Genomic DNA, 14171 nt, shown 5'->3' on the forward strand with positions numbered 1-14171 from the left:
AGATCTCCAAATTAATATGCGCCGAACTTGTTAGAAGTTTCAAAATTTGAAATTCTAGCCGTTATTTAAACAGATTCGGCTTATATTCTAGACCTTATTATGAGACGAACCTGATCCTGTATTTGCACAAAAATCTATGAACGACTCTTGTTTGAAAAGTCTATTTGGAATTATTAAGATGTGGATATAGTCTGCACCAAGGATGTGGATATAGTCTGCACCAAGGATCATGTTCGGCTTATAATATTTTGAATATATAAGCCGAACCTGTAATAATTTTTATTCCGGGCTGTTCAGGATGTTGTTCGGCTTACTATGAAACTTTCATATAAGCCGAACTACTGCCTAGCAAAAGGGTTGGAATTGAAAATTATAGGTTCGGCTCATGCTGTAAACAGATTCACTGAGCCGAACCGTTCATCATTTGGGTTGAAAGTGGAAAATATAGGTTCGGCGCATGCTGTAACCACATTCAATGAGCCGAACCATGAAGCAAAAATCCAAACTTTTGATAATTTGGAGCTATAGAAGTGAGATTGAGCATAAGATAGAAGTGTACCCGTGTATTAGAAGCATTGTGTTCCTCATATATGTACTCGTCAACTAGATTTGGCTCATAAAAATCATCACCTTGAGTTTGTTCTTGAGTTTGAGTTTGAGTTTGTGTAAAATCATTCTCATAATCTAAGAAATAAGTCATTTGGGAATCATTTTGTAGTTGATGTGTATTTTCCTAGGTTTTTTTGGTGAACATTGACCCTCCTCATCCATTGAATCAAAAAAAAACCTAACTTTTTTTTTTCTTCCTCAAAAGTTTTCATCTACTCAGACATATATAACTAAATTATCTTAATCACTAATCATTAATCATTACTCATTAATCAGAATTATTATAACTAATCATTAGTTAACACTAATCCTAAAAAGGCAGATTTGCCATTACAAAAAATATTTGGGTAAGGGGTTATTGAATTTGATATTTACATCCCTATTTTGTCTTCATTCAGTATGCCCTAAAAAATTTATGTATGCCCTAGTACAACCTTCTATTTATAAGCCTATTGCTTCTTTGCTTTCCTAAAAGAAGATTTTGTGTCCCAAACCAAATTTTATACCTCCGACCTAAATTTTTTGGCACCTCACGAGGCTGTTTCTTGCGGGAATTTCAGCAGTAGATCTTTTGCATCAACTAAAAAATGTTGTTTTGTAAATTGTACTTTTTCCTTATAAAATCTTAACAACCATACTATATAGTAATTCATGAGATTCCAATAAATGTCAAAGTGGCCAATTTAGTTGCACGGTATTTTTACTCCCTTTGTTTATTTTGAAAAATTTGAAAAATTTGTACTTAAATAATAATATACCAAGTTAAAAAAAAAAAAAAAATTAGAAACCATGAAACAGAGGGAGTATTTTATTTGCTTGATACACATGGAAAATAAAAACACTTCTCACAATTATGGTTCCTCTTTCCCAATTTGCTTGATATCAACACGAAAAAGTTGCTTCCATAAGTTTGACCCATAGGTGGTGAGTTACTGTATTACAGCCCTTTGACTGTTTTGACTTTCTATAAAAAAGTCACTCCATAACAGAGTCCAACATGTCTCCTCCCCCTCTCTCTCTCTCAAAAAAAAAAAAAAAAAAAAAAAGAGAAAAGATTGAACTCAAAACCTCTTCATTGTGGTGGATGGATTCAAATTCCAAGGAGGTTTCTCAAACAACCACCTCCACTAGTCAATCTGAGAAGAAGAAGAAGAGTCTGTGTTATCACATAGTAGTATTAGTAATAGGTTGTATCTTCTTCACTTTCTTATTCTCTCTACTTTCTTTCTTCATAATCTTCACTGCTGGTTTTGTCTCAATTTTTATTGATAATTTCTCAATTCCAACTACTTCTTCACTCTCAACCCAATGCAAGATTGTCTCTACAGGTATGTATAAATATGTTCATTTCTTGTTTTATTTCAGGGTTTCTGTATTTGTTTCCAATGTGTATAACAGTTAGAAACTTTATTTGTGTTTTTGGGTTGAAATGTTGAAAGGGGTGATTGGAAATTGAGTTTATGGCAAACCCCATGTTGTGATCTATCAAGTTTTGTTAGATTATTGAACATGTTCATTGAGAATTTAGGGATTGAAATAACATCTGGTTTAGTCATTTTTTCAAACAGTGTTGATGCAGAATTGGGATTCTCACCACACATAAGAGTAAAATTCGATAATTTTAGTTTAGGAGAATACCCATGGCTTGCTGTGTTATGCAATGTTCTGTTGGTCAATTAGATTTTGAGTAATTTTGCTGCCAATGGTTACTGTGATTTGGCTGAATTTTGCTGTGTGTTTGTTTGTGTTGATTGTGAGAACTGGGGAGATTATGTGTGTTTGTTTGTCGGGGGAGTCTGGTTATTTCATGGGAAAAGGTAAAAACCTTGGCATTAATGCTTGCCTGTTGCTAGCACTCCAACATGGAATGGATCCCACAGCCTGCCACTGTTGGATAATGGCATCCGCGTGGTGTGTTCGCGTGCTAGCAACTTGCTAGAACCAACATGAGCAGAGAGCACCTGTAGCAAGGTCATTGTTTAGCTTCATATGGGTTGAAAGAGAGTCTGCAGCTTATTTAAATTTGGACTGAATTTGCTGACATTGTTACTAGGGATGTTTTAGCTCTGGTTTTTGATAGTTAAAAGTTGTTGCTGCAACAAAATCACTATTTATTATGTCGTATGGACTGAACTTACTGCCCAAGTGGAGTGAGTTCATTATTGTGTATGGAGGGGAAACTCGGTATCTGGCTTGTTGCTTGATCTTTATGGTTTAGATTCGTATGACATTTAAAAAGAATTTTGATGGTTGGTGTAACTTATTGCATGAGCTGATTAATGGCGTGCTATATTTCTTTGTCTGTAGGTGTGGATCTTAGGTCGTCTAAGGTGTGTGAACTTGGACTGTTGAACTATAAAGCCAAGTATGTGTTTGACCCGCTTGACAAAACAAGGTTTCGATGCCGTTACGATTATTATTGGGCTACTATCTTTAAGGTGACCTAACCCACTTTATTTGTTTCGTTTTATGTTACTTTATGCGGTTAATTCCTCTCATTTTCATAATAATTCAGAATTCATGCAAAATGTTTTTTTACAGATTGAATACAGGGAACATTCTTCAGGTGAAATAAGAAGTGTGTTAGTAGAAGCACCAAAGGAGGCCCTACCTCTTGATTGTAGGCCTAGTTTTGGCACGGCATGGCTGACCAAAGACAAGTTTAAAGTAGGTGATTGAAAGTTCTCTAAACTACCAGCTGATGTTGCTAATTTTGAATCTCTTACAATATCATGTCATATAATGGGTAATTTCTTGTTATTCTCAGAGTGTTGTGTGTGTATTTCAGGTGAATGAAACTTACAGCTGTAAGTACACACCTGGCGTTTCCGATGTGGATATCTTTCCTGATAATCTGTTCCATTGTCAAGCTAAAGACCCATCTACGTTTGACATGATTCGAAGTTATTCCTCTCTGTGAGTGAACTCAATCCCTTTCGTTTGTCATATATTTTAACTTGTCACAGCCGCAGATCTGATGATTGGAAAGGGGGATTTTTTTATTTAATTTTTTCGGTCCTTGAAGTAGATTCTTTTTCTTCTATTGACCAGTCACTGACTACCTCTGCTGCAACAGCTCAATGAAGATCATAGGTTTCTGGTTCACCAGCAAGTGGAGCACTAAGCGTGCAATTCAATCAGCAGTATCTGGAATTTTCACTGGAATGGCTACTTCAATGACTGTACTCATTCTGGTTACTGTGCTACAAAGATCGAAATCAAGGGTGGTTAAAATTCTAGATGCAAGAAATCTCCATCTTTCCGTGTATGGGGTATATTTGAAACGAGTTTGTTTTCTTGTTGTATACTTCTGGTGCATGGGTTGGTTGACCATCCAATATAGTAAGATGCTAGGCCTCCCTGATCTGTTCGGCAGCTCTTAGTCTTAGTTTAAATGGGAAAATACAGTCTTTTGTAAATTTGCCCCATGTTGTTTAGTTATGTGGTATACCATGTAATGCACGGGGCATGCTTTTAATTGGTATCGGGAAAAATATATATATTCACAAAACCATTATATGAAGAATGAATAATTTCTGAGGAGTTCCCTTTGTATGTCTTTATATTTTCAGTACACAATATAGTTCTATGGATTGTTTTTGCTCCACTTTCCAGGTTGATTTCTCAGATACTGTTTGGTTTTTGATTTAACTAAAACTTCAGAATTTTAATGTTTTCAGTTGCAGACTACAGCAAATCCTCAGAAATGAAATATTTCAGCAGGTCAATACTTTTTGGAATATGCAAGTTTAGCAGCAGAAGTTTAATTCAACAAACCCTTTGGAAATGTCAAACCTTTACTGGTACTCGGTAAACTCAGATTTGTTCGACTCTCCACTTTGGGACATAAACCCTTAAATCAGGTATGTGGCTCTAAATTACAATGTCATTTGCTGTGCTAACTTATTTTGATCATGAGGGAGTAGAACACACGTAAAAGCTAGCATTATTTGACCCAAAGAATATTGTAGTACTATACTCCCTCCGTTTCTGGAAAAGTGTTACTTTCACTTTTTCAATTTGGCCTATTTTTAGGCTAAACTGAAAAAGTGAAAGTACCTCTTTTCCAGAAACGGAGGTAGTATGTTGTAGTAATACCTCTGATAGACTTACCAGTTTTCTCCCACGAAATTTTTTATTAGGATTACTTTTCAAATTTAATTTTTTCATTCTTTTTATTTTTCATAAAAGGCGGCCAATGTTGGTTTTGTGCTGTATAATTTTTATGGATACGAATTCTCCACCTATAAAGTACATAATTTTTTTGGGGTTATGTGTCTTGTTTTGTTCTGCACGACAATATTGGCGAAAGAAAATTGGGGTTCTCAAACCAGGGGTGTTGGAGCGCACATCTGGTTCAGGGGCAGCCCATAGTGTTTCTTGTCTATCTAGGATGAAGATCATCCATATAACTTGTTGTTGTGAATTAGGACTGTTGAAACATAAAGCCAAGTATGTGTTTGAACATCTGGATAAAAAACCAGGTTTTGTTACGACTACTATTAATACGCTACCATCTTTAAATTTAAGATGAACTATCCAAATCGATGCATTTCGTTTTATGCTGATACCTTGCTGCTTAATCTCGCAAAACAATTCAGTAATTGTTTTTACAGGTTGTGAATATAGGGAGCAATCTTCCGGTCAATTTACAAAGTGCAAAAGTAGAAGCACTGATGGAGGCCCTACGTCTTGGTTGTAGGCCAAGTTTTGGCTGATGAAAGGAAAGTACTTCTACCGATTGTTCTTGCTCAACTTTTCCAAGTTGTTTCTCACATACTATTCAATTTTCATCTACAAAAGTATCAAAGGTTTAATTTTTTGGTCGCAGCCATTATAACTGGTTTATATTAAATTACTACAATTCTTTGCAGGGGAAATATTTGCGGCAGGTGAGTTTTTCTTCTGATATGGGCAAAAATATAAATGTTAACAAAACCATTATATGATGAATGAGTAAATTCTTAAGAGTATCCGTTGTATGTGTCCTTATATTTTCAGTACACATTCAAGTTCCATAGATTGTTATTGCTCAACTTTTCAGTTGATTTCTCAGATACTGTTCAGTTTTTGTATGTACAAAAGCTTCAGGTTTTAATGTTTTTAGTGGCAGACGTTGTAACTGGGTTATGTTGAAATTTCAGCAGGTCAATTTTTTATTGGAGTGGGCAAGGTTTCGAAATGTCTAACCTTCTCTGGGGCTCAATTAAGCTCGGATTTGTTTCGCTCTCCGTTTTTTGACAGGAACCTTAAATCAGGTATTTGGCTATAAATTACAATGTTAATTTTTTTCCTAGTTAATTCGGTCGTCGAGGGAGTAGCACAAACATAAAAACAACTAGCAATTTCACCCGAAGAATGCTGTAGTATTATAGTGATTGTTTTCCAAACGAACACAAACACCAACATAAATTGCTAATCAGAAGAATTACCAAGTACTTTAAAAGCTTCAATAATTCCTTTGTTTAACAAGCATGTGTGGGTTCTCCAGTGTGACTCATGACATTAACACTAAGACTCTCGCGGCACTCACTTCAAAATGAGTGCTTCAAAGCTATAAAGTACTGCAAAAATGGTAACACCGTAACCAAATGTAAATAAAATCACTTTTCCTGTAGTACTTGGGTTCATACTAACAAACGCTGCTAAGTAATTTGATCCAGTTAAGTGCCTGTTTCTTAGCTTATGCATCCTAGATATAAAAATTGGGACAAAGACAATAGTTTCAAAGAAGCTGAAGAGCCCGAAATATCCATAGAGTGAAAGTTTTGTAGGCGCTTTAACATAAAAAACCAGTGTAATAGTATTTTAAATAAGCCAGTAACTGATGCCGATACACAAGGTTGAAATGCACATCAGCACAACAAGAGGTCGAATTCTATAATTGTCCACGATTCCACTTAGGACCAGTAAAATTAGCATGAAGGACAAAAAGAACACAACCGCATTAGTATTCATATAGATCGCGTAGAGCTTCGGGTTTATGTATGCCAATATAGGATATTCTGCGCATCGTATTAGATAAGGAAAAAAGACACCGGTACTATTACTGTTTTTGTAGTTCGAAATAACACTAGTCAAGTCGAAATCTTCCAAAATTATTCCTTTCCTGGTCCTACAAAAATCTTGGGAATTCAGAAGAGCCTCGATAAAATCCTGATCGGGTTTTATAGATAGAATTTTTGTTGCAAATTTGATGTCACCGGACATAACTGTTTTGTGTAATGGAGTTCTGCAGAAACTAGTAGATACCGCATCTAGCTTATCGAGACGAGATTCTTTGAACATCTTTCGACAGTAATCACCAGTTTCCTGTGATATCTCTGACAGCCTCTCCATTTTCACTCTTCCTCTATTCCTCTCTGATTTATTTATTTTAGTCACGTTTTGTACAATTTTTGTGGACAGAAATCTTCCACCAACGGATGTTTGACTGTCAAACATTACCAGTCCACCATTGACCTATTTTTTTCAAAATTACTTTTATTTTTATTATTATTATTTTTTTTTGGTTTTGCTAGTTGCTACTAGTAGTCTAGTACCACTGTTTTGGAACCAGACCGGACGTCGACCCAATAAAATCACTGGGTCAGGCTCAACTGGTTTAACTAGTGGTTCAACTGGGGTTACTGGGTCGATACATATAATACTATTTAAATACCTCAAGTAATAACACTAAACTACCTCACTTTCTTATTCTCTCTACTTTTTTTCTTCTTCATCTTCACTGGTGGTTTTGTCTCTATTTTAATTGATAATTTTTCATTTCCAACTAAACCTACTACTTCTTCACTCTCAGCTCAATGCAAGATTGTATCTAATGATGGCGTGCACCCTTACGTGGTATGTGTATATTCATTTCTTGTTTTTAGCGTTTCTATTTTTGTTCCCCTGTTTGTAACAACTAGAAATTTTGTGTTTTCGGGTTGAAATGTTGAAAGGGGTGATGGGAAAATGAGTTTCAGACAAAACCCATGTTGTGAATTGTCAAGTTTTGTCAGATTATTGAAGATTTGGATTGAGATTGTAGGGATTATTTTCAGATAGTGTTGATGCAAATTGGTATTCTCACTACACTTGAGAGTAAAAGTCCAAAATATAGTTTATGAGAATACCCATGGTCATGTAGTGTTATGTCATGTTCTGTAGGGTAATTGACTGTGAGTGGTGCTGCCAATGGTTATTGAGACTTGACTGAATCTTGCGGTGTTTGTTTGTGTTGATAGTGGGGAGATTATGCGTGTTGGTTTGCTGGGGGATCTTGGGTTTTTTACAGGAAAAGGTAGAGAACTTGGCATTGATGCTTTGCCTGGTGCTAGCACTCTAACATGGAATGGAACCCACAGCCTATCACTGTTGGATCATGGCATCCACATGGTGCCACGTTAGAGAGCTAGCAACTTGCTTGAACTAACATGAGCACGGAGCACCCATAGCAAGGTCGTTCTTTAGCTTCATATGGGTAGAAAGAGAGCTGCAATTCATATAAATTTGGACTGAATTGTCTGACATTGTTTACTGCGAATGTCTTCGCTCTGGTTGTTGAAATTACATCTGAGTGAATTCATTTAGGGGCAACTGGGTGTCTGTCTTGATCTATGGGGTTTAGATTCGTCTGGCATTTGAAGAGATTTGTAGGTTTGTGTAAGTATCACATTAGCTGATCAGTGGTGTGTTATGATTCTTAGGTCATCCAAGGTGTGTGAATTAGGACTGCTGAATTATAAAGCCAAGTATGTGTTTGACCTCTTGAGAAAACAAGGTTTCGATGCCGTTACGATTGTTATTTTGCTACTGTGTTTAAGGTGACCTAGCCCACTCTGTTTGTTTCGTTTTATGTTATTTTTTGCGGCTTAATTCCTCCCGTTTTCATAATAATTCAGAAATTATGCAAAATGTTTTTACAGATTGTGTTAGTAGAAGCACCAAAGGAGGCCCTTCCTCTTGATTGTAGGCCTAGTTTTGGCACGGCATGGCTGACCAAAGACAAGTTTAAAGTAGGTGACTGAAAGTTCTCGAAACTCCCAGCTGATGTTGTTTATTTTGAATCTCATACAATGTCAGAGTGTTATTTTTGTATTTCAGGTGAACGGAACTTACAACTGTAAGTACACACCTGGAATCTGTTCAATTGTTGTCAAGCTTAACACCCCTCTACGTTTGACATGATTCGAAGGTATGCCTCGCTGTGAGTGAACTCCAACCCTTTTGTTTGTTATATTTTTGTACTTGACGCAGCTGCAGATATAATGGTAGGAAAGGGGGATTTTTTATTTAACTTTTACGGTCCTTGGGGTAGATTCTTTTACTGACCAGTCACTGATTACCTCTGCTGCAACAGCTCAGTGAAGATCATAGGTTTCTGGTTCACCATCAAGGGGAGCACTAAGCGTGCAATTCAATCAGCAGTATCTGGAATCGTCACTGGGATGGCTACTTCAGTGACTGTACTCATTCCGGTTAGTGTGCTACAGAGATCGAAGTCAAGGTTGGCTAAAATTCTGGATGCAAGAAATCTCCATCTTTCTGTGTATGGGGTATATTTTAAACGAGTTTGTTTTTTTGTTGTATAATTCTGGTGCGTGGGTTGGTTGATCATCCAACACAGTAAAATGCTTGGCCTGCCTGATCTCTTTGGAAGTTCTTAGTTGAAATGGGAAAATACAGTCTTTTGTAAATTTGCCCCATGTTGTTTAGTTATGTGGTATACCATGTAGCAGCATTTAGTAATGCGCGGGGCATGCTTTTAATTGGTAACGGAAAAAATATATATGTTAACAAAACCATTATATGAAGAATGAATAAATTCTGAGGTACCTTTATATACGTCCTTATAATTTCAGTTCACAATCAAGCTCTATGGATTGTTCTTGCTCAACTTTTACAGGTTGGTTTCTCAGATATTATTTGGTTTTGTGTACAAAGTTTCAGAGTAATGTTTTCAGGTGCAGACGTTGTAACTGGGATAAGCTCGGATTTGTTGCATTCTCCACTTTCGGAAAGAAAATTCAGCAGGTCAATTTTTTTTTGGATTGCGCCAACGCCAAGAGTTTAACAGCAGAAGGGTTTTGGACATGTCCGAACTTTTATGAGACTCAGTTAATCTCGGATTTGTTGCATTCTCCACTTTCGGACTTGAGCCCTTAAATCAGGTATGTGGCTATAAACTCGAATGTCGATCATTTTGCTAGTGAATTCGATCATCACGGGTGTAGAACAAACATAAAAGCATCTAGCGCTTGACCTGAAAAAGGTCATAGTATTATAAGATTGTTTTACAAAGATCAACATAAAACCAAGTACCGTAAAATCTTCAAAAATTCTTTTGTTTTGGCAAACAAATATGTGTGGTACTCCAGTGGGACTCGTAACATTAACATCAAGAGTCTTGCGGCATTCACTTCAAACAATGAATACTTGAGAGCTATGAAATATTGTAAAATGGTAACACAGTAACCAAACATCCATATGCTCACTTTTACTGCAGTAATTGACCTCATACCGACAAACACTGCTAAGTATCTTTTTCAAAATTAATGTCTTTTTTTTTTACTGCTACTATGCAGCTATGCCCTTGTTTAAAATTTAACAGATCTCAATGCATTTCTTTCGACTGCAGCGTATCTGTTCACACAAAAGCTTCAATGGTTCAATGATTTCTGACGCACACCTGATAACTGGGTTATGCTGAATTTTACTACAAATCATGGCAAATGAAATATTTCAGGTCAAGGTTTTTAGGATAGATGATGCCTGGAAATGCAGTCTTTTGTAAATTTTCCTACGTTGCTCAATTATGTAATAGACCAGGTGGCAGCATTTTGTAAAGCACAAGGCGCGCTTTACTTAAAGAGTATCAATTTCACTTGTCCTTATATTTTCGGTACACATTCAAGTTCCATGGATTGTTAAAGAGTATCCATTTCACTTGTCCTTCCCCGTTTCCTTACTGGTCCATGACATTTTCCGCTGCCTAGCTAGAAGGGTTCAGGCTTCCTACAGCTGGGACAACAGTGCCAGGTTACTGAAGCATTTTCGAAATACGACTCTTCTACAGTTGGGACAACAGTCCTTGGACCAAATCTAAAGGTTGAGAGGGAAATGAATATAAATCTTAATATTTATATGTACAATGACTTGTGCAGGTAATTTTATTTATTTTAGTCCAATAAAATGATAATTTAAGCAAGAAGATAATTTTATATTCCTACCCAAATGAAAGGATTATTATTTCATTTTTTTTTTCTTTTTTTGATATTTCTATTTACTTTTAATTTTAGCAAGAGGCATATGTATAATTCTACGACGGATCTCTGTATCTTAAGGTTTTTCAAGATTGAAGGTAGAGCGGACAAAGCTCCGAAGATAATAGAGGTAAATTGGCATCCTCCGTTATATGGCTGGATTAAGATTAATGCAGATGGATGTTCTTTAGGCAACCCTGGACAATCTGGATGTGGAGTCGTATTTCGTAATCACAACAGCTTGGTTGTTGGATGTTTGGCACAGTCAATTGGCATAGATAACTCAGTGTCTGTTGAGTTTTGGGGTGCTATATTCGCTTTTAGAATAGCACGGACGAGAGGGATGACTCGTATTTGTTTTGAATGTGATTCGATGCACGTTATTAGGGCGTTATCAGATCCTCTCTAGTTCCGTGGAGGCTTGCCGTTCATTGGGAAAATTGTTTGAGATTTTTATCATCGATACAATTCAGATATTTTCATATTTATAGAGAAGGTAACACAACGGCTGATTTTTTGGCTAAACGCGGAGCTACTACAGGGTCTCAATGGTGGAATGAGCCACCATATTTTATCCGAGCAGCTTTGGGTAGTGACAGATAGAGTCTGTTTTCTTATCGATTCAAATAATTTGTAACATGTTATTTTTGTTCTTTTTCACTTTCTCTTCTTCTTTGAGGTTTGGCCTAGCCCCCTCTTTCTTTTTTCTTTGTCATTTATTAATAAATTTTGCATTAAAAAAAAGAAGCAAGAGGGTAATTTAATTCTATAAGGACACACTTAATTTTGGATATTACTTGTAATAAAATGTTTTTATCTTTTAAAATAAGTAAAATAATCAGAACATTTCCACACATGACACAAATTCAATTTTAGTATTAATCACATTTTGTAGTATAAATTAAGAGCATGACTTGATAATTAAACTATTCCAATCACAATCAGAAAACATTGTTAGCATCACAAATCCCTATCACGCTCACAGCTGCTGACATCGCTAACAAAGAGATTCAGTTAACTCCCGTAAGAGGAGCTTTTTTGATTGGTCGCCTTGTGGAAGAAGGCATCAATGTACCCGCAGGCTTTAACAGAATCGACCTTCAGTTCCTCCATAACGGTGGTAATGGCTACAAGTAGGTCCGTTTTTCCGTTTTTGCCTCTACGAAAGCTTAGGAGTTGTAATTTTTTTTCAGATGCAGAAGTTGTTACTGGTTTATATTGAATTTTACTACAATATTCCTGGCATATGAAATATTTTAGTAGGTCCGTTTTTTTTTTGAATGAGCAAGTTTATCAAACAAAGATATATTTATAATATTATATAATTGTCTTCCAAACGTACACAAACAACTTAAATTGTTAATCAAAAGTATTACAAAGTACCTTTCGATCTTCAATAATTCCTTCGTTTCGGATTACAAACATCTGTACTCCAATGGAACTTCCGACATTAGCACCACTTCAAAATGAGTGCTTCAAAGCGAAAGAATGCGGAGAAAAAACCAAAATGCAACCCATGACCACCCTCTGTATCACCCTAGAGCAAAATAAAGATGTTTATCATGGAAACCTGGCAAAAAATGCTTCAAAATAAAGATGTTCAATCCATGGTCACCCTCTACGCACCCTAAAGATGGCGCTTGACCCGAGAAAAGATGTCGTACAAGGGTCTTACGTCATTATCCCACCATGAATATACATAGTTAAACATCCGCACAGTGACGGAATCAGCATTTCGAAATGGCGGGCTAATTTTTTTATTTTTTGCCGCACCATAGGAAACGATACTTCACATTGAAAGAACTAATGAAACAGGCCATATTGCTTAAGCAAATCAACAATATATACAAAAATTGTGCTCAATAAACTCCGCTTCTGACGAACAATATGTACATAAACTGTTAGGAACATTTACTCCTCGAGCTTGTACGACTCATCAAATAACTTTTCTTGTACCCATGATATAAGGACTTGCATCCAAATTGATTGCCGACTTCCCATTTTACCAACTGATTTTACCACATAGGAAGCACCAGTAAAACCATTTTTACGAGAATCACATAAATCCTATGCATAAAACCCAAACTGCTCATCTGGTTACGAAACAAACAATTTAAGTCAGAGAAGAACAAGGAACATCATCCTTAATTTAACTTTCTTTATCCTCTAATCTGATTTCAATGCACCTGGATGTTACCCTTGTTTTACACCTGAACTAACAAATACATAAGAGAAATACTTTGAAGCATTTCAGCGAACACTAATTAACCAACTCTAATACTGTGCGATATGGACTAACTCTCCTCCCCCTCCTCCTCCTCCTTGTGAGCTTGGTGGACTAAACTTACAATTTTTTTTTTGAACAAAGGGTAAATTACTATCTTAACGAAGTTTTGTGAGAAAAAGGGGGGCTACAGCCAGGTTTAGTCAACCTGTGCTTCCGCCCCTGCATCCACACCAAAGGACAGCTAAACATACAAAATAGATTTTTCGTGCAACATCTAGATTAAAAAAGTTCCAAAATCCGAAGAAGCAGAAGACTCCGAAGCCTATAGTGAACGATAAGAATACAGGAGAATGAACGTAATAAGGTGGCGCCATATCCAATGAAACATCTAGCCAACTCAGGCCAATAAGGAGTGATGAAACGACCATCAAAACCTCAAGATAATATACTGGTATCTCAAAGAGAGTTCTGCCGATTGAGACGAGTAACACAATTGTAGACAGAGATAGAAGAAATGCAAGGGTATTGCAAATCGTGAACACCAAGTAGCACTGTGAGTTGGTGTAGGCTAATATAGGAAATCCAGCGTGACGTACTATATAAGGGAAAAAACTACCATTGCCACCACTACTACTATTATAGTTTGAAACAATATCAGTAAACTTGAAGTCATCCAAAATTAAACCTTTTCCGATCATAGAAAGATCTTATCCGAAGTAGTTATATTCATTAGAGCTTTGACAAAATCTCTAACGTTATTACTTTGAGTACCATTCGGGGCAAAAAAACTAGTACTAAAATAACTAGCTCCCGTTTTCCTTCCTCCATTAATACTGTTACGACAAATAGCAGAATGAGGCAGGTAATTTCGCAGGTAAGAATCCAAACTACCAGACATAGAGGGAGAGCCGTACCGAACTTTTTAGAGGCCCAAATCGAATATGGGCCCTAAAAAAAATTCTGATCATTTACATAATAAATTTTGTAAATTGAAATGACTTACATAAAAGTAGCTAATCTACCCCTCCTTGTCATATAACAATTTTGTCCCTATTTTTGATGATCTACACAAATATATTTATCATATAACA

At 36.3% G+C, this 14171-nt stretch overlaps 1 protein-coding gene across 2 annotated transcripts; it reads left to right on the plus strand.

Moving 5' to 3' along the window:
- The first annotated feature begins 1645 nt into the window (after nt 1–1645).
- On the plus strand, nt 1646–4576 carry LOC113345966. 2 transcript variants are annotated; one of them, XM_026589603.1, is made up of 6 exons: nt 1646–1937; nt 2917–3047; nt 3151–3276; nt 3398–3525; nt 3686–3874; nt 4290–4576. In XM_026589603.1, the coding sequence occupies exons 1-6, from the start codon at nt 1694–1696 to the stop codon at nt 4360–4362; spliced, it is 891 nt and encodes a 296-aa protein (XP_026445388.1). In that variant the 5' UTR covers nt 1646–1693; the 3' UTR covers nt 4363–4576. The 2 variants fall into 2 exon arrangements, with proteins under 2 accessions (XP_026445388.1, XP_026445387.1); XM_026589602.1 differs by lacking the exon at nt 4290–4576 and having other exon boundaries at nt 3686–4216.
- Nucleotides 4577–14171: the final 9595 nt, after the last annotated feature.

The sequence above is a fragment of the Papaver somniferum genome, unplaced genomic scaffold (genome assembly GCF_003573695.1).
Source record: "Papaver somniferum cultivar HN1 unplaced genomic scaffold, ASM357369v1 unplaced-scaffold_84, whole genome shotgun sequence".
In the NCBI taxonomy this organism is placed as follows: domain Eukaryota; kingdom Viridiplantae; phylum Streptophyta; class Magnoliopsida; order Ranunculales; family Papaveraceae; genus Papaver; species Papaver somniferum.